At 36.6% G+C, this 24,926-nt stretch overlaps 1 protein-coding gene across 1 annotated transcript in view; it reads left to right on the top strand.

Moving 5' to 3' along the window:
• The window catches only part of ABCA12 (ATP binding cassette subfamily A member 12), a 177,100-nt gene that overhangs the window by 71,177 nt on the left and 80,997 nt on the right, over positions 1-24,926 (top strand). Inside the window, exons 5-11 of the mRNA XM_047722762.1 lie at positions 85-182; positions 2,852-3,037; positions 4,703-4,881; positions 10,571-10,683; positions 17,372-17,447; positions 21,229-21,347; positions 22,376-22,482. Coding sequence (XP_047578718.1) covers positions 85-182; positions 2,852-3,037; positions 4,703-4,881; positions 10,571-10,683; positions 17,372-17,447; positions 21,229-21,347; positions 22,376-22,482 — 878 coding nt within the window. The remainder of the gene's footprint in view (positions 1-84; positions 183-2,851; positions 3,038-4,702; positions 4,882-10,570; positions 10,684-17,371; positions 17,448-21,228; positions 21,348-22,375; positions 22,483-24,926) is intronic.

The following is a 24,926-nucleotide window of genomic DNA, read 5'->3' as shown; positions in this document are numbered from 1 at the left end:
AGTGATATTTATGGATTCTTACATGAATCTGCCCATTTTTGTGTATCTGTTTAGAATGCTAATCTGTTCTTTCTTCTGTTACAGCCCCAGTATTTCCCAGTCTGAGCTCTGTTTTGGAAAGTACTGGAATAGATACTTTCAATGGTAGTCAAGTCCTTGCCCGGATCCTTAGTTTGGAAAAGGTAATTTCACTCAGTTTTGTAATGGACTGATAATAACTAGCAGTTGAACAATTGCCTCTGAGGTTAATACAAGCATCTCCCAAACAGGAAGAGATTTGGACACCCCCCCCCCCCCCAATTTGGAGTAATATCGCAGGATTCTTGTCAGGAGCTCTTCCATCAAAAAGCTTAATCCTCAGACGTTCTGAATTCAATAAGGTCTTGGACTTTTATTTCCCTATTAAGTGCCTTAATCAAACTTAAGATTTTCCTCTAGTAAGAAATAAGGTAGCATTATATATAATCTTCTAATTTTCTTTTCTTTTTTTTTTTTTAAAGATTTTATTTATTTATTTGTTAGAAAGAGAGAGAGAGAGAGAGGGAGCGAGCATGAGCACAGGTAGACAGAGTGGTAGGTAGAGGCAGAGGGAGAAGCAGGCTCCCCGCTGAGCAAGGAGCCCGATGTGGGACTCGATCCCAGGACGCTGGGATCATGACCTGAGCCGAAGGCAGCCGCTTAACCAACTGAGCCACTCAGGCGTAACTATATTCTTCTAATTTTCTGAAACAGAAGTAAAAAAGACATATGACAGCAGACGAAGCTCTAATACTACACTTGGCTGCCTCATCCATACTGATAATGCCTTTGGAAAATTTGAGTTATGGAAAGTATCTCCCCAAAGTAGTAAAATCCTTCTTTAGCATGGTTTGGAGAGCTTACTTATAGATCCTTCTTATTTTCAGATTCCAGATTACCCAAAAAAAAAAAAAAAAGATAATAATTTCTATTAGAGGCATAAACTGGTAGCCTGTGAGCTAAGTGTGTGTGTGTGTGTGTGTGTGTGTGTGTGTAGGGATATTAGGAAATTAAGTTTGAATGCCTTTGGGCAGAATGGTTTCCCTTCAGTTGAACATAGTCCCTACTTTTCCTTATTGTCTTTCATTCAGCCAGATTCCTACATTTATTTGGCTGGCCTTTGCTTTATGTGCTCTTCAGAAATTAAGAGAGATTATTTTTCAACATTTGCTAATAGACTTCTCTCTCTTTCACTCACTGTCTCTCTTTGTCTGTCATGCAAACATGCACACGTAGGCATTTTAAATAATGCACTCATGTTTTATATAGTAGACATTTCTTCCATCTGGATGGAACATAGGCTATAGGACATAGATTTGACTTCTATTCATATTCCAGTGACCATAACCTCTGCAGCTTAGTATGACTCTGTTAGTTACCTTTGAATTAACATTCTGTATAAGTGAGACATCTCAGTAAACACGTTTATGTAAATAAGCCAAAGGATAATGCAAAAAGTGATTCCAAGAAAGGCATTATTACCCATCAAGGCCATTCTGCCAGCGCTGGCTGAAATATAAGACTTTCCCATTCAATTTAGTCTAGATGTTGAAAGTCTGGTTCTAACAAGAATAATATTTGAGATACCTAAAGCTCCCTGTTTGGCATAGGAAGGCCGCAATATGCTCAGTTAATTCCAATTTAAAGGCTCCCTAAATCTGATCAGTATGTAAATGGGAGGAAGTTACTTTATTCCATTCTATTTCTTCCATATTAGTTCCTAGAAGCACAAAGTCTTCATTGAATCAGTTAAATACTTTAATATCCAGAGTAACAACACTATTCTCAAAAATACTGCTTCATTGTATTGAAACTCCCAAGTTCTCTTTCTCATATGGAATAAAATTTCAGAATTTTGTGAAGCAGCACAGAGTCATATATCCAGTGGAGATAAGTCAAAAACGAATTTTCTATGTATAGATACATATTTTTAGAGTAGTTGGAGCAGGGAAGGGTTGTAAAACTCAGGATGACATATTGACGCCTGTGTCAGCAATCTCTCTGATTCCTCTTTCTATCTCTCTTTTTTTTTTAAAGATTTTATTTATTTATTTGACAGACAGAGATCACAAGTAGGCAGAGAGGCAAGCAGAGAGAGAGAGAGAGAGAGAGAGGAGGAAGCAGGCTCCCTGCTGAGCAGAGAGCCTGATACGGGGCTCAATCCCAGGACCCTGGGATCATGACCTGAGCCGAAGGCAGAGGCTTTAACCCCCTGAGCCACCCAGGCGCCCCTGAAAATGCTTTTCAATTATTGCTGTTGTTAATTATATACTTTTATGTGTTTTCATATACACATTTTCTTTTTTTTCTTCATGTGCATAATTTCTAAATAAACTATTTGCTTTATAAATGAAACGTAAGCCATGTTGGTCCGCTTCTCTAAAAAAAACACTGTGCGTCTTGGATGTCAACGCTCCTCCTTTCTGGAAGTCCAGAGATTGCAGCCAGTTTCCCGATGAAGGGTCACAGTTAGGACACCCAAGTTTGCTGCTAAATGCCCAGGAAAAACTACGGTCTTTAAGTCTGAAGATTTTTGTCAGAAAAGATCTGGTGCATTTAGTTTCTCTGGTTGGAGACAGGAAATTAGTTCAATTAAACAAATCATGTATGAATCATTTAAAACATAACAATGACAAGAATTACCACAGTCATACATTTTCTTGTAACTTTTCATAAATAAACCAAATGTATTTTAGTGTTACTTTAATAGTAGCTATAATGCGGGACCTTAAAATGGCTATTGTGAAGGCAAGTCAGTTTCCTTGAAGAGAAGACTATTTTATATCTATATTTATTAACTTTATTATTTCACTCTTCTCACACATATTTTTAGCTGTTAGAGCAAAATTCAACTTCAGAAGACATACGAAAAGAACTGTGTGAGAGCTATCCAGATTATACTGCTCATTACGTCTTCTCTTGGACAACTCTAGGGAAAAACGTTTTTAACAAATTTTGCCTATCCAATATGACCTTTCTAGAGTCTTCTCTGCATGAACTAACAAACCAATTCTCTCAGGTAAGTGTAAATATTTTAATTTGATCAAGACCTCTTAAGCAATGAAAGGAAATGTATTGCTTTCATTCTTGTATCCACAAAGTGATTCAACTTGAGTCAAAGAGTAAGTCCATAGCCCAAATGGGGTGGGTAATACTGACTGGAATGTGTGCTCACCCTTGGCATGCCCTCCTTGCAGAGATTCACACACAGTATCTAATTCTAAGTCATGTTTGCTTTCCATTTAAAGGTGCAGGATTGAAATGATTACAATGTTGAAACAAAAATATTGCATTATGGTTATTGTAGGCACATTTTTGTAGATGGTTTTTGCTCTGTGATGAATGAAGATTGTTTCCTCTGTCATATTTAAGTAAGATTACTCAGGCTGTAATGTAAGTTTAATAATTTAACTATGGGAACCATTAACTCTCAGAAATGAGAAAAATGGGTTATCTTCTTAATTTTTCTCACTAACATCATACCTACTTTGAAAAGCTGATTTTTGATGAAACAATATATCCCTCTCCTCAAAACATTATACATTAGGGACAAGGACTTTATACCGTAAAGTTGTAATGACCACTTCTGTATGCTGTTCTTAAACTATGATATGCAAAGAAGATATCCATAGTCTTCATTTAATGAAATCCCACATACAATGAACGATCACAAAAATATTCCAAATTTTCTTCAAATTTTATAAACAGGACTAAATGAAAGATACCCACTTCTGATACTTTTCTCCTGATTCTTTGAATTTTACTGTAATTTTCATTCAGTACAGAATGCTTGAATTACCTTTAATAATCTGAGTTTTCTAAATGAACCTGATTAGAGACACTGTTATAATAACCCCTGTTAAACATAGAGCACTTAAAATGCTTTCTAAACAAATTCAGTCATGTAGGTAGAATGTTTGCTTAAGAATACATTGTTCAAAATCATATTCTTGGCATGAAAGAACTTGAATTACAACTGAACAAAAGCCTGACTTTACCAATATGAATGACTTTATTAAGAAAATTACTTTGGGTGGGAATATAATGAAGAGATACTTTACTTGTTCACTGGATCCCGTGATACAGAGCAGGAGCAGAAGTCACAGTTTTTATTTGTTTGCTTATAATACAAGATGTGATTATTACATAGGTTCACTCACTATAAATCATTTATTGTAACTAAAGTTCCTGGTATGGCAACAGAACTTTGAAAGTATTTTCTTCCATTAAGTATGTGTGTATGTGTAATTATAGTAGCAAATATATATAGATTTAAGGTTTCTGAAACCAAATAATAAATAATATAAAGTCTACTAATAGATACAGAGAAGATTTGTCTGTAAATCCTAAACCAGATCCTAGGGAAAAACAAAAACATTACCCAGAAGCTAATTTCATTTTAAGAAATTAATTTTAATTTCCAAAATGTAATTAAATATATTTTGTATAAATACAGCTCTGTTAACCAAAATTGAACTATGCCAATTTCTGGAGGTATAAGAAAAAACCCAGTTATGTTTAAGGATATTAGAAATGGTTATAACTTTTCCAAGTAAAGAATGACTTCAAACTATATGGCAATCAGAATTATGTGAAAGTCTAAATGTTTAATGCCTTTAAAAACAGTGAGCCATGTGATTACAAATGCTGAACTCCCATTTTGCCCTGTTTGTCATTTTGTAAGATACCAAGTGATCCCAACAACCAGAAGACCGTATTTCAGGAAATGGTCAAAGTGCTATCCTTCTTCTCACAAGTCCAAGAGCAGCCCACTGTCTGGCAGCTTCTTTCTAGTTTTCCAAATGTGTTCCAGAATGGCACAACACTAAGCAGTCTACTTGGTGTTCTTAGAAATGCAAACAGGTAAGAAAATATAAGAATCAAGTGGGACAAATAAGTCTTTTTTTTAATGTTACCTGTGAGGATCACTGGTAGGTAAGTAATTTAAACATGGAGCCAGTAATCGTTGAGTACCTTAATGCAGATTTTAACAGTGAAGATGAAGGTATTAGTTAAGCAAAGAAAAAACACACACTGCAGTCACCAGGGTTACCCAAGAATATTGAGGAAGTGAGAAGGCACACTAGTCTTAACAAATCTATCGTCAGTTGTTATTGCAGACTTTCAGAAAAAAGGTGTATAGCAGGAGCAGGAGTAGATTAGAACATTGGCTCAGGCTTACTCAGGGACGAGCAGAACTCTGCCTTTAGCATTTCAACTGCCCAAGAATAAACTGTCCCATTGGGTTTTAGTTGATAACATCCAATATCCAACAACCTGTTGGTTGGAATTTTCAACTGAGCCACCTCAGTGGGGTTGGTTCCCCTCATGTGCAGCCAATCTATAAATCCTCTTTCTAAACCTGCATATTGGGTTGGGTTTATTTGACATATATGACCGAAGATTTGAAATTATCTTTGCAGGAGAAATCCTTATAGAGGCTATTTGCCTTATAAAAGAGTTCAGACTACAGCCAGTGTTTAGAATTTAATGGACTCGTACTTAGGTTTTGACTTTGACGTCTGTCTGGCTGATTTGGAAATGTGCATTAAAAACAACAACAGCAACACTAGATCAACAGCTGTTGATTATTGCATGTCTGCTACATACCAGACACTTAACTGAGCCCTTTATAGATAGACCACATTAAATCCTACAACTAAACTAATACTCATTTTGTAAACGAGGTGACAGAGGGTCATGGAAATTACATATTTGATGATTATACAGCAAGTGGGGCTTAAAACCTGGGTTTTCTAACTCCAGAATCCAGGCTGCCTCTTTACTATGTCAGTAGGAACACAATGTATTCCCTCTCTAATGTCTGAGGTACCAGAAGAGAGTGTTCTCACATTCTTTGGAAAGCGTCCAAGAGCTTATGTTTGTTCAAAGACCTTATAATAAGACCTTATGTTGGTACATTAATCTCATTCGATCCCACAACAATGCTTTGAAATTGAGACAACAGATATCCCCATTTTGTAGAAGAGGAAACAAACCCTTTCAAATTACTGTCCCAAGATTTGAGAACTAGTAAGTGGCAAAGGCAGGAAGGACCTGAAGGATGACAAGTCCTGTGCTCTTTCCACAATAGCCCATCATAACTAAATTACGGAAGGAGGAAGATGTTAGGAAGTTGGTTCTCTGTACTGGTCCTCATTTTAGCACTTAGGGTAATTTTCACCCAGAATTTTGGCACTTCATCCTCTTGCTCTTATTTATATTCTGTCTATATAAGCAAACAGGTAAATCAATTAAAGGAGAAGGAGAATCATTTGAATCCTGTAGCATAGCAATAAAAAAGAGTCAGAGTAATAATCTGACCACAGTAAGACATCACTACACACTCACTAAAATGGGTACAATTTTAAAAGATGGGCAACCTCAACTGTTCGCAAAAATGTAGAACAAATAGAACTCTTTAGAAAACGGTATGATAGCTTCTAATGAAGTTAACAGTAGGCCCATATGATGTAGCATTCTACTTCTGGATATATACCTAAGAAAATGGAACCATATGCCCACATGAAGATTGGTATGCTATGTTCACAGCAGATTTATCTATAATAGCTAAAGATCAGGGGGAAAGAACAAATAGCCATAAATAGAAATGCAAAAGAATTATAGTTTATTTATACATTGGAATTCTGCTCAACAAGAAAAACAAACAGATTACCAAGTCATATAGTAATGTGAATAAATATTATGACTACTATGCTGGCAAAAGAATCCAGACACCGCCCCCCACCCCCCAAAAAAGAATATCTACTGGATGTATAGATATTATTCCATTTATATGAAGTTCTCAAATTGTTAGAATTAATTTATACTGTTACAAATTAAATCAGTGGATCCCAAGACAACTGGTGGGAGCATAAGGAAATATTTTGGGGATTATTGAAGTGCTTTGTATCTTATTAGCATGGTGGCTACATGATTGTATACATTTATTAAAACTCACTGAATTATCACCTAAAATAGGTGCATATTATTGTGTGTGAATTATACGTCAACGAAATTTAAGAATCAAAAAAAATAAAAAACAAAAACCCCACTAAATAATATTTCATAGAAGGTAGAAGATCCAAAAAATACTTTAGGGTTAAAAATAAATACATAAATAAAATACTTTAGGCATTGTTTTAGTGAAGTAAATTATTTAGGGTGGGCATTTTACTTTGGTTATTTTAATTATCTTAGAATTTAAAATAAAATTGTTGCACATCATCGCATTATGCAATAGAGCATCTGTCTGGTAATGATTACAAATGTTGTAAACCGGTCTACATAATAATGAAAAAGAAGACAGAAATACCTGAAAGAAAAACTTCAAATTATTTTGAAGTAAATGACATTTGGGGCACGTGGGTGGCTCAGATCATGATCTCAGGATTGTGAGATTAAACCCTGTGTAGGGCCCCAGGCTGGAGCCTGCTTGGGATTCTCTCTCCCCTGCCCCTTCCCGTCCCTGGAGAAAAAAAAAAAAAGTGGTAAATGACATTTAACTTTAAACAACTCTTTTTTTAAGTGGTCAATATTTAATTTAGGTTTTTATTGCTAATTTATACATGTTTTCTTTTTAATATGGTAGCCCTTGACTATCTAATATGGCCTTCTAATATGATAACTGCATGTGAATTTTGAGTAAAATGCTGAATTTTTAACTTTATTTAAATTCTAAACATTGATATTTGATTCAGTTAATGGTAAACCTTCTCGTATGTTTGGAACAGTGTTAGTATATGAACCTACTTTTTCATCTGTCACTATAAGGAAATCTAAATACAGATTAATTTTTTTTTAAGTTTTTTTTTTTTTTTTTTTTTTAGAGAGAACGAGCAGGGGTAAGGGAAGAGGGAGAGAAATCCTCAAGCATACTCCCCACTGAGCTCAGAGCCTGACGGGGGGCTAAGTCCTAGGATGCTGAGATCATGACCTGAACCAAAATCAAGAGTCAGCTGCTTAATCAACTGAGCCACCCATATTCCCCGAGATTAAATATTTTCAATGAAAATATGGATCTAAATTGAGATGCTCCATAAATGCAAAATTCATAATGAATTTTGAAAACTTAGAACAATAAAAAACTTAAAATATTTCATTAATGATTTTTATATTGATTAGCTATTGAAGTGATAATATTTTGGATGTATTGGGTACATAGAATATTTTATTAATAGAATATTCTATTAAAATTAATTTCATGTTTCTTTTAACTTCTTTAACATGATTCCTGTAAAATTGAAATATGTGGCTTGCATTATATTTCTGTTGGAGAGCCCTCTTTAAACCATTTTTAAAATTTTTTTGTGTTTTTTATTAACATATAATGTATTATTAGCCCCAGGTGTACAGTTCTGTGAATGGCCAGGATTACACACTTCACAGCACTCACCATATAAACCATTATTATTGTTATTAAACTGATAGTGTCATTAAGAGTCATAATTTCCTCACATAAATTACTGTATAGCAAATTAGGGTCTCATTGGTTTGTCTTACTCTTGTTGCTCAAGTAATAAGAGATAAATAAACCCCACAAAAACTTTAGTCATTTCCTTCAACATCTTTTTATATTTTTGAGTTGTACATTTTTTTTTTTAAAGATTTTATTTATTTATCAGAGAGAGAGAGGAAGAGAGAGCGAGCACAGGCATACAGAGTGGCAGGCAGAGGCAGAGGGAGAAGCAGGCTCCCTGCCGAGCAAGGAGCCCGATGTGGGACTCGATCCCAGGACTCTGGGATCATGACCTGAGCCGAAGGCAGCTGCTTAACCAACTGAGCCACCCAGGCGTCCCTGAGTTGTACATTATTAACCCATCACCCAAACCAGATATATAATGTTACTTTTGTGACAGAAATTAGCAAAAATGAGCAATCTCAAAAAATTCAAGAAGTATATATGGAAAAACCATATGTGATTGTCATCATTTATGAGAAAGCTATGCTGAAATGCAGATCATGAAAACTCTTCTATAAAATTATCTTTACTTATAAAGAGACTTTTTTTTAGATAACTTCCATTTTTATATGGTAAAGAGCAGGGGGAAAAATCTATGAAATAAAAATATTTTGGTCAGTAAATCGTTCAAAGGATTTCAGAGAATATGAGGGCCAGATGTCATTATTTTTAAGTCAAACTTTCTGTTAGAAAAAAGATGACTTAGGTCTACTGACATTTTATTAATGATATTCTTAACAATAATGTTGACAGCTTTAATGAGATTGCCAGTTGTTCAGTCTTTGAAGGTGTTACTGTGAGACAGCAGATCAGGTGACTGAGACAGAGGGCCAACTTGGGACAGGGCTGGCAGAAATCTGTAACCTGAGGCCGTCTAACTGGTCTCCATGGTCACCAGGTTTAGAAGCACCCCAAAGTCTGAGAACCAGGAGATTCTTAGGGCAAATATAAAAATGCCTGAGGTATCCACTATTATGTATATAGAGCAGAGATGAAAAAAAATACAGCTTAGCCTCTATGGCCAGATACAATAATGAGCTAACAATGCCCAGGGGTTCTGTGCAGAAATGTTCTGCCCTCCTCCTGCCCAGCAATGTTGGGGCAAAATTTCTGTGCCAGAGGCAAGATGTAGAATGTGCACATACTGTATCTCTTGCTGGAGTGAGCCGTTAGTTGACAAGGATACATGGGGAAAACTGTTAGCAAATTGGTACATTTAACCCTGCAATGTCAGATTGTTAACAAAGCCTGTTGTTCTAGTTACTACTCGTGTAAATTAAAGCATTGCCCTTGATTATTGATATAAATCAAGTATTTGGGGAATTCAGATGTACAATGACAACTTTTTTTTTAATGGCTAAAAAAGACATTTCTTAAGAAAAATTTTTTTTTGAAAATATGGAATGAACTCAGATATAAGTGAATTTGCTGATTGGCCTTCCCCAGTGCAGACTGCCCATCTTACTTGTAACATAAAAATTCTAGGAAGATAATGCCAGTTAGTCTCGATACTACTTTTGAGCCACCCTTAGAGTAGTGCCTATGGGACAGTTAGAAGATAGAATGACGTCTTTAATTAGGGCAAGCTCCATTTCTTTTTCAAAGACATTACCATTTGTTTAGCAAAAATAAATTTTAATCAAATGCTTAAATAATTTTTATTCCTGGAATAGCTTCCTTTCTCTCTGGGCTTGATTTTTAACAAAAATAATTTCGAATATTTAATTTTTCCCTTAAAAAGAAAAAAAAAGTCACCTTTCCATTGGACGTTTCTATTCCTAACCATTTATTTTTAAGTCTTAACAGAAACAACTGATGTGAACTTTACTCCCTTACTTTTAAGCTCTTGAGTTCCCGAGTCTTTAGAATCTGGAAAACGTTTTAAAGCACTCTGTCTGGTTCAAGAACATTTTGGGGTGATTTTGTGCATGAACAGACAAACAAGTAATTAAATGACAAAAGCAGCATCTTGTCTCTTACGCTATAAGAATAATTTTCTATACTGTAGCCATTTTCTCCTTGAATTAACCTTTTGTTTTTGTCTGCAAACCCTGAAATGTGATCTGGTTTAATTATTTTTTGACTCGTTAGTGCGCTGCTGGGCGTGCAGAAGGTTTATCCACGTGTCACAACTAACGAAGGTTTCAAAACTCTCCATAAATCTGTGAAACATCTGCTGTACACTCTGGACTCCCCAGCTCAAGGTATTGTACTTCCATCTTACTGTATTCAATTATGAGACACGAAGCCTGTTAGGAATATAAAGCGGAGTGCCACCGAAGCAATCATTTATAGATGATACCATTCTTGGGTAGGCAAATATGCCTGGACTAAATCTGGATCTCTAGCTAATCAAAGAAAGGAAGACATGGCTGAAAAAGAGGCTGTGAGTTTCTAGAATGTTTATATTTAGGTGAAAATGATTTCTCTTAGCTTGTAAAACTATGTTTATACTTGGTATGTAAAATAAATATCGGGACCAAGCCTCAACAAATAGATTCCTACCACTTTTTGGAACAAAAGCCTACACTGAATTACAGGATTTTTACCCTCATTTCCAAATTTTGGCTTTTTAATCAGGATGAATTTTTCATTGGTAAAAATGTATCCCTCGGGGTGCCTGGGTGGCTCAGTGGGTTAAAACCTCTGCCTTCGGCTCAGGTCGTGATCCCAGGGTCCGGGATTGAGCCCCCCCATTGGGCTCTCTGCTCAGCAGGGAGCCTGCTTCCCTTCCCCTCTCTCTCTGCCTGCCTCTCTGCCTGCTTGTGATCTCTGTCAAATAAATAAATAAAATCTTAAAAAAAAAAAAGTATCCCTCAACCAGCCATCTTGAAAATACATGATGCACATTAGTGTTTGAATATATTGGTATAAATCTGCTGTCATTCCCAGTAAGATAAGCTATCCCATGTTGCTAGTGAGTCATATCATGTCACCTTTGCATGGATGCGGTAGCATTACATACCGCCTGCATGGACATACACAGATCTATACACACAGACACATACAGACAAAAATTTAGGGCCATTAAGAATAAGTCTCTACTTTCAAGTACCAGGTAAAATGTGTGGTTAGCATTTCCTCTTCCGAATGAGTTTAAAATTATGTTTTCTCAGCTGAGTTTGTCAGCTTTCAAATATGCGGATTTTATCTTTAGATTACAATAAGAATTCTGAGAGCATCAGGTCACAAGCTGATTGTTCATTATACTCTTGCTCATTAAACTCTTAGTTTTCATGTGGATACAAGTTTGGATAGGCTTTGAAGAATTCTCATTGGATGGTCTGACATATCATTGCAAACCAATTTCTGTAAGGCTAGAGCATTTTTTATATCTACAATTACAGAATTAATGACTAGGTTGCAAGATTGATTGTTGTTAAATTTAATGGTCCTGACAAACATTGGGAAAAAATGCTTGCTCTTAAAAAAAAAAAAAAGTCATCCAGGCCAGGAAACCAGACTGTACTAACAAACACTAATTATATCCTCTGTATTTTTTTTATTTGCATTTTGAAGACTTGAGAACTTCGAGTTTCTTCCTACCACTCTTTTTCTTTTCATCTTCAGACTCACACCTTATAATTATATAAAATAAAGGGATAAAGTTTAAAAAATTCTTACAAAGGACAAAAGCCCATCAATGGTCTGCTTAGAAGCCAGAGAAGTAAGCAGCACTTCTAATTAACTGAGGCTTCAAAACACTTTCCCTGGCAAACAGTACAGCTCAGTTTTCAATATTTAAGAATGGCCATGTCTCATGTCTGTGTGTATGCTAATGATTTTGGCATGTATCAAAACATGTCTTTGGATGGTCAAGTTGACCAGGAAAGACATTCAAAGACGTGTTGCTGTTTATAAAATTTGAGGGGCTTACAGTCATTTTTTTTTTTAATTGACAGAGAGATAGAGAGCACAAGTAAGCAGAGCGGTAGGCAGAGAGAAAGAGAAGCAAGCTCTCTGATGAGCAGGGAACCTGATGTGGGGCTTGATCCCAGGACCCTGGGATCATGACCTGAGCTGAAGGCAGCCGCTCAACCAACTGAGCCACCCAGGCACCCCTTATAGTCATTTTTTAAAATTTACTACACTTGTGACTTCATCCTTCTGAAGATTAATACAATAGCATCAAAGTCAGTTCCTGAAAGTCATTAACCCAAAATCCTTACTTGCTTTGGTGGAAATTTTTTGGTCTTTGAAAAATTCTTCTAGGTATTTCTGGGAATTCTTTAGCGAACTAAAACTTACTGAAGGCTGAACCAGTGACCTTAGTTCAACAATGCAGGGGTCTCTAGCCCCAGGAGCAGATACCCGCCATGTTTCCAAGGCCAGCTGGTGCTTAGTCTTCAGGGCTTTTTAGCAGTATTGTGAAAACAGCACACCTCTCCTTCGGCTTTGTGCTAAGTTAAGCAGGAGTGGGGTGGTGTTTCACAGTATAGTTGCCTGGGCTCTCTCTAATGTATGACAGGGTTCAAATAGCTTTGAAAGTCTCATACCACTCTTTCAAAGAAGGAAAGTAAGAAGTAGTACTTTTTGTGTCAATGCTAAGTGCTTTACTATCTTAAATCACTTTCTTCATGAAAATAAGTCTATGAGATAGAAATATTATTCTGTTTTACAGACAAAGAAACTGAGGCATAGGGAGACTGGGCACTTCACCTACGTTAGCCACCCAGTAGGTGACCGAACTAAGATTAGAACCTGGATCTGTCTGTCCCCAAAGCCAGTTGCCTTGAACTCTTTGCCAGATGACCTTACTCACATGTACTTCCTGGGACACATACATACCTGATTCCAAGATACTTCATGTGGTCATGCAAGTACCCACCATCCTCAGACTTCAGAACAGCTCCCACTTTCAGCCTCTCTATAGTTTGACTCATCGTGACAGATTCCTTCCCACATAAGTTTCTCCTCACCCATCCCCCATTCCTTTCTACACTCTGATTCCTGCAGACCTTTCCTGTCCTCTCTATCTGAGATTGAAGACACTTGAAGATTTCTTTAGGTGACTCCTCAGCAACCATGACAATATAGGAACTCTAATAAGAGGAAGGAGATTGTCTCCTAATATCCTGTGTTAGGGATAAAAAACTCAGCTCTGCCCCCAGTCAGAATCCCTGCCTCAGTTAATAAGCTTTAGTATTTCCACAGTTTGGCGACTGTGGCCATTACTGCTATAAACATTGGGGTATAGATGGCCCTTCTTTTCACTACATCTGTATCTTTGGGGTAAATACCCAGTAGCAATGGCAGGGTCATAGGGAAGCTCTATTTTTAATTTCTTGAGGAATTTCCACAGTGTTCTCCAAAGTGGCTGCACCACCTGCATTCCCACCAGCAGTGTAATAGGGTTCCCCTTTCTCCACATCCTCTCCAACACACATTTTTTCCTGTCTTGCTAATTTTGGCCATTCTAACTGGTGTAAGGTGGTATCTCAATGTGGTTTTAATTTGAATCTCCCTGATGGCTAGTGATGATGAACGTTTTTCATGTGTCTGATAGCCATTTGTATGTCTTCATTGGAGAAGTGTCTGTTCATATCTTCTGCCCATTTTTTGATATGATTGTCTGTTTTGTGTGTGTTGAGTTTGAGGAGTTCTTTATAGATCCTGGATATCAACTTTTTGGCTGTACTATCATTTGCAAATATCTTCTCCCATTCCGTGGGTTGCCTCTTTGTTTTGTTGACTGTTTCCTTTGCTGTGCAGAAGCTTTTGATCTTGATGAAGTCCCAAAAGTTCATCTTCACTTTTGTTTCCTTTGCCTTTGGAGACATATCTTGAAAGAAGTTGCTGTGGCTGATATCGAAGAGATTACTGCCTATGTTCTCCTCTAGGATTCTGATAGATTCCTGTCTCATGTTGAGATCTTTTATCCATTTTGAGTTTATCTTTGTGTACGGTTTAAGAGAATGGTCGAGTTTCATTCTTCTGCATATAGCTGTCCAGTTTTCCCAGCACCATTTATTGAAGAGACTGTCTTTTTTCCACTGTATATTTTTTCCTGTTTTGTCAAAGATTATTTGCCCATAGAGTTGAGGGTCCATATCTGGGCTCTCTACTCTGTTCCACTGGTCTATGTATCTGTTTTTATGCCAGTACCATGCTGTCTTGGTGATCACGGCTTTGTAGTAAAGCTTGAAATCAGGTAATGTGATGCCCCCAGTTTTATTTTTGTTTTTCAACATTTCCTTAGTGATTCGGGGTCTCTTCTGGTTCCATACAAATTTCTGGATTATTTGCTCCAGCTCTTCAAAAAATACCGGTGGAATTTTGATCGGAATGACATTAAAAGTATAGATTGCTCTAGGCAGTATAGACAAACTGTGGAAAGAAGCAAGATGCCCTTCAATGGACAGATGGATAAGGAAGATGTGGTCCATATACACTATGGAGTATTATGCCTCCATCAGAAAGGATGAATACCCAACTTTTGTAGCAACATGGACAGGACTGGAAGAGATTATGCCAAGTGAAATAAGTCAAGCAAAGAAAGTCAATTATCATATGGTTTCACTTATTTGTGGAGCATAACAAATAGCATGGAGGACAAGGGGAGATGGAGAGGAGAAGGGAGTTGAGGGAAATTGGAAGGGGAGGTGAACCATGAAAGACTGTGGACTCTGAAAAACAATCTGAGGGTGTTGAAGGGGCAGGGGGTGGGAGGTTGGGGGATCCAGGTGGTGGGTATTGGAGAGGGCATGGATTGCATGGAGCACTGGGTGTGGTGCAAAAATAATGAATACTGTTACACTGAAAAAATAAAAAAATTTTTAAAAAAGTAATATCTTAAAAAAATATGCTTTAGTATTTCTATTTGTAAACACTGAGTTTTAAGAACAGAGATTATCTTTGTGACTCATTGAAGTTTGCTCTTTTGCAAAGTAGTAAATTATATGAAATTTCTTCTTTAAATGGAAAGCCATCCTTACTGATGAAGAGGTTATCTGTGCACTAGATTTCTTTCTGTTTTAAATATACCTAATCCTACAAATAAAAAAGAAGTAATATCTTATTTTTTAACAATCCGTAAAGCTTTCCACTTCATAAAACCTACTTAGTACATTATTTCTTCCAAGGTATTTTATAGTCCGGAGGGAAAAGTGACCAGGTCCCTACTCATTATCAGGTTACAAAGTTAATTTCTGTTAGTTACTCATTTTAATTGCTTGATGAGGAAGAAAAACTCCATAACCATTTAGTATACAAAGGCCAATAAACTTTCTCAGCATTACATAAGAATTCAAACTGAGTAAGATTTGATCTTGGAAAAATGGTTTATATACTTTTACATTGGAACTGTATGAATCTCAACAGAACTCTATCCTTGATTCTTCTAAATAAGCATGCCAACAAACAATAGGTATTACCATTATTAATTAGGTTTATTTTTTCTGGGTATCTTCATTCTTGGTTCTTTAACTCACTGATGCATTGCTATCTCTAGAGTAATAAAATTCAGCTGCATCTTGAGCAGAGCACAGGAAAACTCTGCTCTGCTGAACAGGAAAACTGAAAAAGCCCCTGTGCCAGGTACTAGGAAAGGTGCAAACGTGACTCACACACCACTGATACAGAGGTGGACGAGGAGGTCTTTCATTTAGTGATAGTCTCTTTTACACACATACTAATTTATTTTTTTTAAATTTTTTTTAAAGATTTTATTTATTTATTTGACAGAGAGAGATCACAAGTAGACAAAGAGGTAGGCAGAGAGGGAGAGAGGGAAGCAGGCTCCCTGCCGAGCAAAGAGCCCGATGTGGGACTCGATCCCAGGACCCTGAGATCATGACCTGAGCCGAAGGCAGCGGCTTAACCCACTGAGCCACCCAGGCGCCCCATACACACATACTAATTTAAATAAACTCATTGATCAGCACCAGAAAAGTATGGATGATTGCATAGTTTTGCAATAGGACCTTTATGGAAAGCCTTTGAAACACACTAACTAGGGACAATGGGAGAACTCTTAATGCCAGTAATAAAATGTCCTATTGAAAGAAATTAGATCAGTTTTAAAAATACCAGCACTGAAATATACTGGATTATAAGGAACAAGTAGTGTCTCAAGAGGAGCCTGCAAGAATTGATCCCATTTCCCTAAAGGGCTGAATGAAAACTTTGGATTTACGGTTTTTATTTATGCAGTAGCCATTAAAGTACCCTCATGTTCAATTTTTCATGTGAATACTGTTGCACACTTATTTTTTTATGATACAGTGTTATGTGGCAAGCTGAATCAGCAACCTATTTAACTTCTAGAGGCAATTCACAGTGTTGAATTAGACCTTCCCATATGGTTTCCATTAGTTAGCGATTGCCTTCCACACTTTGAAACTTCATTTTATTCGAGACCACTAAGAACAGTTCTGTTAATACGAGCCAATTTGCATTCACAGCTGCATTCAGTTGAAATCAGTGACTGCTTTTTGAAAGATGGAAAATATAGATTTGTGATAGCAGATGTTTCCTAAGGCTACATTCTTGACAACTGAAGGCAAAAAAATCCAGTGACCTGGAAGACTGAAAATTGGGCCTCATTTGTTTAACAAATCATGTGGTAGACAATCTGTATTATAGTATTCAAGAGTCATCTGTGCATACAGGTGTTAGGATAAAATAATGTAATATTTGACAGAATTTCTTAGAAATGTATGTGCTTGACCATTGAGGTTATTCTGATTAGCAGGCACCTATTACCTATAAATATCCTGAATGTTTACAACAAAAAGAGGATAGATATCTTTTGTAACATCTTTTGCAGAAAAATTCTGCAGATTATTCTGCATTTCCTTCCCATTTATTTACCTGTGATGATTTTTGCTACAAAAAATAAATCCTTGAAGCAAATATGTTAAGTGCTTACTTCCATAAATGTCATTTCTGTAGGTGGCTCTGATAATGTGACGCATGTGTGGCTTGAGGAAGATGGGCAGTTACTGTCCCCAAGCAGCTTGGCTGCACAGTAAGTCTTTCTTTGTTGTTTGTTTCTACACTAGTAGGTAACTTGTCTGAATAAGCAATCAACACAATTTATAAATTTATATAATTCATTTATCAGTTTGTAAGACTTTGAAATAGAAAAATCCACTATTGACTAACCAAGAAAGGCACATAGCTCAAAAGTAGTGAAGTTGAAACTTATTTTTTTCATATTATCCAGGGACATTTCTGGAAACTGCAACATGAGCTTCTCTTTTTCAGTTGTAATATTGTATATAACTAGATCCATTGTGTCTTGTCTGGATGGTTATTTTATGTCTCTGCGGAAAATCTAGGTGGAGGTCGAATTTCCAACTTTTTTAAGGTCTTTCATTATGAAACTTGTATAAGCATCCAATTTTTCACATTACGACTTATTTTATTTTTTAAAAATCACAGTATTTCTTATGCCAGTCAAGATAATACAAAATTTGTTTGCTTCTGTAGCATTTGTGTAGGTAAAACTGTTTATAGGTAATTTAATTTTGGACTCTTATTGGGGCATGTAAATATGTTGTCCTAGAAATAGGCAGTGGAAATGAGAGCAGCAGCGCTGGCTTCTGAAGACCATTAATGTGAGCAGTGCTCTGAAGTAACTGTACTAATCAATGTGGGGAATGAATGCGGGCACCTGTGGAAGCTGACTGAAGGAAATTTCCTGTAACTCAAGGCAAATTTAGAGACTAGATGGCCTGTTATGTAAACATTGTTTTGGCCTGATAAAGTATACTATTGATATTTTTTAAATTTCAGTCCCAAAGGATAAATTTCTGTGCTAATGGAAATTTGTACAAATAAAAGCAAATAGTAGGACTTATTTTTAGCCATTTATTTTTTTTTTTTCTGAGATAGGATCTATGCAGTTGTTTATAAACTTTCTATGATTTGATGAGAAGTTCCAACTCTGGATAAATTCTAGGCAAATTCCATAAACAGCAGCCTTGTATGTCTGCTCCCACATTTCTCCTCCCCTAAGGTGGCTGAACCAGGTGTCCTTTCCAGAGCAATCAAGCAACCTTGTACAATTTCTCCCTAGCTAGGATGCCGTGTTCCAGAAAGTTGGGGCTTTTATCCACATTCCTTATAGAGCTGTCAAAAATACTTAAAAAAAAACACCCAAAAAGCAAAAAACAAAACCTTTGTATTGAAACAACTGTATGCTTATTGTTGAAACCAGGTACCTTTTTATCAGAGCCTTCAGACATCCATAGCATTGATAACACTAGCACTTCAGACCACAAATTCCACAGTGTACTTGCTGGCAGCTAGCTGACAGTTTATTAGAAAGAATTCAATACTTTTAAGATAGTTCTTGTTGAGATTGATGAAATTAAGGGTTTTTTTTTTTATCTTTGGAGATCCTTTCCGTTCCCATTTTAAAATAGTCACAGAATGGCAATGTTTGGCATAAAGTAAAGGAATTTTTTGGTCTAGAATTTTCTAAAGAAGGCTGCTTAAAAATATTTTTCCCTCATTGCTCTTCTCTCTTCTTATTTTTGTCCTAAGGTTATTATTTGTATTATTCTGATGGTATATGTGTGCACATTCACACATGGACACACACACATAAGCTCATCCTTCATTGCAGACATTCTTGGAAAATAATAGGATTGTATACAAAAGATACATAAATAGTTTAAAAGAATAATTAGATGTTTGTGCTAAAGCAGTGGCACATACATACGGAATCTTAATTTTCAGAGTATATTAAATATGTAATCACCAAAATCTTGACAATCAAATGTTCTTCCTGAAGCTAAGAGAATGGCTTAGATAATATTTCAGGGTCACTTTTAATGCAACATTCTTTTGCTTCTATTTTAAGCTTGAAAATTCACCATGAGAATCCCTTGTGTTATTCCACATAGGTTAGATCTGTATTTCCGTATTGTGCACTGTACCAGGATGCAAATGGTTCTGTGCTATAGTAACTACAACACATGGAAATGGTTACTTGTTTTAGTGTGGAAGCTGTCAATTGTATTTATTTTTATTTTTTAAAAGATTTTATTTATTCGTGAGAGAGAGAAAGAGCAGAGTGAGAGAGAGCACAAGTCAGGTATGGGGCAGAGGGAGAAGCAGACACCCCGCTGAGTAGAGAGTCCCACTCGAGGCTCAATCTCAGCACCCTAAGTTCATGACCTGAGCCAAAGGTGGACGCTTAACCCACTGAGCCACCCAGGCGCCCCTAGCAATTGTCTTTAAATGAAGGTCAGCTCTCTGGCCAATTAACTGTGCTCTGACTGCCATGTTAGAGACTTCTCTTGCTGTAGATTGTTTTTTCTCTTTAAAGTTCTTCAAGGATCCCGTGGTATTGACCCATATTTCAAATACCCCTTAGGGTATTTAAAAGGCTTTGACATTAATGTGAACATTTTCCTACATGTTTACTTAGCTATACCAGGATAAGGCTCTTTCCTTAGTATTTGAATAAAATCTAAGTTAAAAATCTGACAGAACTAGTTAATTTATATATTGTGCAGTTTGATTCAAAGTAGATGATCCCCAAATCAGTTATTGACATTTATGCTATCTCTCCTGTCCATGAAATTCAGTCACAGACACTAAGGGAAGGTGTTACAAAATAAAGAGATGCAGCCTCATAGTTGAAGTGGCAGGGCACACACAACACACACGTATTTACTCACTCATAATGATGCCTCAGAAATCCTAGACTGTATCTCATATGCCAGTCAGGCTGAGGGGAGACCTGAAAGTGGTTAATTTGGAAACACTAAATTGGTTGCTTAAAGAAAAGGAAGGAACTTTTCATTGTTCAATTACATTCCACTAGTTTTTAAAGTCACAATTAAATAAATTTAAATTTATTTGAAGAATGTTATATGTGGGGGCGCCTGGGTGGCTCAGTGGGTTAAGCCACTGCCTTTGGCTCAGGTCATGATCTCAGGGTCCTGGGATTGAGTCCTGCATCAGGCTCTCTGCTCAGAGGGGAGCCTGCTTCTCCTTCTCCCTCTCCCTGCCTTTCTAACTACTTGTGATCTGCCTCTGTCAGATAAATAAAATCTTACAAAAAAAAAAAAAAGAATGTTATAGGTGGAAGGGATTAGCAGGTTGTTCAGCCCCCTACATCTCATTTTACAGGGAAGGAACTGAGGCCCTGATGGGTTTTCAGATTTAGAGGAGACAAAAGAAAAAGAAAAGAAAAACATACAAGACTCGTAGGTTATACTTATATTGAAAAATTATTCATCATTAAAAAAAGGAAAAATTATTCATTGTTTATCTGAAATTCATTTTTTTAGATTTTATTTATTTGACAGAGAGAGAGCACAAGTAGGCAGAACGGCAGGCAGAGGGAGAGGGAGAAGCAGGCTCCCCGCTGGGCAGGGAGCCCAACGTGGGATTTGATCCCAGGACCCTGGGATCATGACCCGAGCTGAAGGCAGCCACTGACCCAACTGAGCCATCCAGGCAGATTTAACTGGGAGTCCTGTATTTCATCTGGCTACCTTAGCCCCATAATTTTTTTTCTTTCATATGAATGTGCCTAAAAATAATATTATGATCACTTATGACTGGATATTAAAATAACTAAACCTAAAGATAATTCCCATGGAGAAGTAAGCACTCAGAGGATGCAGAGCGAGTGTGCCCTTTAGGCCAGATGGAGGAAGATGTTCTACTTCACAGTTTTAATGCCCACATCAACCAGTCCAAACAACCAGGGACTTAAATGATCTCAACAAAATAGCTTTATCCTCTTTTTATATGACTCAGTTATATATTCTTTTCTAATTCTGTAGGCTCCTACTACTGGAAAGCTTTGAAGATGCTGTCTTAAATATATCAGCAGATAGTCCTTACATTCCTTACTTGGCATGTGTGAGAAATGTCACTGACAATTTGGCCAAGGGATCACAAGGTAATACTCTTCTTACTACTCAAAATGCTGCTTAGGGTTCTAATTCTGTTTTAAGACATTTGCTTAAAAAATAAAGAGAATGGTTTTTAAAAGATTTTAGTTTCCATATGTATGAGTTTCAGTTTGGTAGTTTGGTATATGAAGGTAATATTAATTGTGATATTATATTGTTACTTCTGTACCTGCTGCTGGTACTTCTGGTCACCTGGAGAAACTTCAGTGTGCAATGACCATGTAACAGAAAATATGATAATGACCACCCAAACAAACTTGCCAAGTTCCTGGAATTATTAGTAGTTCATATAACCCTTCATGGCATTTTCTGTGTCCCTAATAATCTTATATATCAAGAAATAATGAAGAATGAGCAGGTGTAAATTATTTATAAATAAAGGATTTTTGTGTGGCAGACTGTTTTTACTTCCATCCTTATACACCTTATTTTCAATTTTCTGCCTTCACGGACAGTCATTAAGATGGCATTTAATCAGACGTCTCTTTTCCTTTTTCAAGAGAAAATCTTGATTTTCTCACCTTCTCCAAAGGGTCTACATTCACTTTGCCCACACCAAAATAATTTCTTGAGACTTAATGGCAAGAAATTGCATAGCAAATATTTAAGCATGGTGTCTGTTTACTAGGCATGAATTAATCAAGGTTGGAAGGGCATGTATGTGTCACAGTGACTGTGCAATCTAGTCTCCCCCAAACACTTCAACTTAACAGTATATTCAAAAGTCAGAAATAAAAGCAGATTCAGTTCACGAAGAGCCAAAAGTGCATAGTACCTTTGCTAGAAATATTTTTGTCTCTTAGCAGAATATCTATGAATATTTTAAAAATAATGAACTCTGTAGTCTCCATGGTTCAAGGAAAGGTTAAATTTTCACTTGTCTTATATTTAGATTGAACTAGGCCATTATCTTAGGAAAAACTTAGCAGTAAATTAGGATAAAGGTGTTTTTCAAATGGGCTTCCTAAGTGACCTTGCAGTTCACATAAGTTAACTCTTTACTCTTCCTTTACAGAAAATTTAAGACGCCTGCAGTCCATGATTTCATTTAAAAAATCTTTTCTTCAAGATGGTTTTTATGAGGATTACTTTTCTTCAGTTCCTGAAGTCCTGAAATCAACAGTAAGTCATGAAAGGAAAAATAAATAAACCTTGACATTTTCTGTAATATTCTGGCAAGATATATTTTCAGTTTAAGTTTTAAATTTATGTCTTTATAAATATCAGTCTTATTTTGACTATATTAATGCCAGAAAAGGGGGGGGACAAAAGTGTTCTTATGCTATAAAATGGCATTTTGTTCTTCTTCTTTTTTTTTTAAAGATTTTATTTATTTATTTATTTGACAGAGAGAGATCACAAGTAGAGAGAAAGGCAGGTAGAGAGAGAGGAGGGAGCAGGCTCCCTGCTGAGCAGAGAGCCCGATGCGGGACTCGATCCCAGGACCCTGAGATCATGACCTGAGCCGAAGGCAGCGGCCCAACCCACTGAGCCACCCAGGCGCCCGGCATTTTGTTCCTAATTGGTGGATATCTCTATATGAAGTGACCCATAAAGGCCTAATTACAGTATTCACATACATAAAGGAATGGCTAATAATATAGTTATCTCATTAAGCTTTGTAATTTCAGAATAGTATTCATAGTATGGTTTCCAATTTAAGTTTGCCTCAGTTTTTAAAAGTATAAAAGTTGCTCTTAAAAGCTGGTGTTTAGACTTCAGTGTGCAGAAATCTCAGAAGTTGACTAACCTATTTTTATTGTCATCAGCAGCAGAAACTAATAAATCATATTAAGATGTATGATATTAAACAAAGGAGGGAAAGCAGCAGAAAAAATTTTAAGCTCTTGAAATTTGAATTGGTTTAAATTGATCTATTATTCTTTGTTTAGCTCATGCATATAGTATATAGGTTATCATGATAATTCACGTCATTTCTTAAATAACCCTATTAAAATTTGAAAGCAGCTTTCCTAGTAAGGACAGCAGTTTAATTGAATTTATGTAGGCAGGGATAAAGCAAAATTATAACTGGTTTATTCAGGGCAAGCAAGATGACTTTCTGTATAGTCAACATGGTCTAATTAAGTAGGCATCCAAAACATATGTCCATGTGTAGTATAAGTAAGTAATGCTAGTGAGATTACCTACATTTTGTCCTGGTCTTCTACACAAATAAAAATTTCTAATGCATCTAATTTAGCAGTATCTTAATTTGTTTGTGCAAATGAAAAGGAAGTTATGCATTCATCTGGAAAATTCCTACTCATCCTTCAAGGACAAGATTAAATGTCACTTCTATAATATTAGAGTATTGCCTTTCTCGCTGCTTCCTAGCCAGGATAATGGCTTTGTGTGCACATAATATTTATCCATTCATTCATTCAATCCGCCAGCTATGGTCCCATAACACTAATCTATTTATTCAAAAGACATAATCTGTAACCCCAAAGTCCTTACACCAATCCACTGTAGCAGATGGGAAAGCAGACCAATAATTATAACACAGTGAAATAAGTCTTGTGGTATGTGGATGGACAGGATTCTGTGTATGGAAGTGTGAGATTTAACTTTGATTGTAGGGGATGAGGGTGGAGAGAAGAACTCTCATGGAGGAGATAATGCCTGCTCTTAATGGGCAGAGTGGGATTAGGTTGCAGTCCTGCATTTCACATACAGAGACCTACATTTGTTAAGACAGAGGTGTGAACCTGAAGGACAGACATGTTCCCATCTGGAGTATAAGGTGCCTATGGGAGAGACAGAAAAGGGGACTGCAGAGAGACAGGGCCCAGATCCGAAAGTCCTCTTTCTGCTTAGTCACAAAGTTTGAATCTTGTCTGGAAAGTTGTGCATTTGAAAGAAGTAAATTTTTCATTTTAGAAAGAGGTTGCTCTTGCAGAACTACGGGGACAGAATGGAGAAGAGCCAAATAGGTGATTTTTGCAGTAACGTAAGCAAAAAGTGAGCCCTGCACTTTGTCAGTGGCAGAAAAAGAAGGAAAGACAGTTTGAAGAATGGGGTGTAGGAGGTTAGGTGACACAACACAGCAGCCAGTGGGCATAAGGGAGAGGAGTCTAATAGCAGTGAGATTTCTAGCTATTGAAACTTACTACTTAGCTTTATAGCTTGATGTGTAAGTAAGGTCTGTTCCCCTCCCTAGAGGGTAAATTCAGATAAAATGTTGCCTTTTGTATCTCTGAGGCCCCATATTTGACACATAGTAGGAGCTTAAGACAACTCATGGATGTGTGAACAAATAAGGGTGATAAAAGAGTCTTGTGGTGTAGTTGTGTCGCCTGGACAATTATTCACTGTGGTTCTCAACTTGTGAAGTAACTAGGCAGCACAAAATATACACCAGGGAAATTGGAACAATCCATTCTCAATCATTTACACTCGTGGAATGGGAGATAGATGTGAGAATAATTTAAAACAGCATCCAAGTTTTGAGGATACTGCTCCACTCGGGGGTTACATTATGAAAAAAATTCTAGAAACCACAGAAGTGGAAATAAACACAATCCTGTCCCTTGGGTAGAAAATCTGTTGTCATTTACAAGCAT

This window comes from Lutra lutra, chromosome 3 (genome assembly GCF_902655055.1).
Source record: "Lutra lutra chromosome 3, mLutLut1.2, whole genome shotgun sequence".
NCBI lineage: Eukaryota > Metazoa > Chordata > Mammalia > Carnivora > Mustelidae > Lutra > Lutra lutra.
Note: the sequence above shows the minus strand (reverse complement) of the source record. Positions and strands in the feature narration are given on the sequence as shown.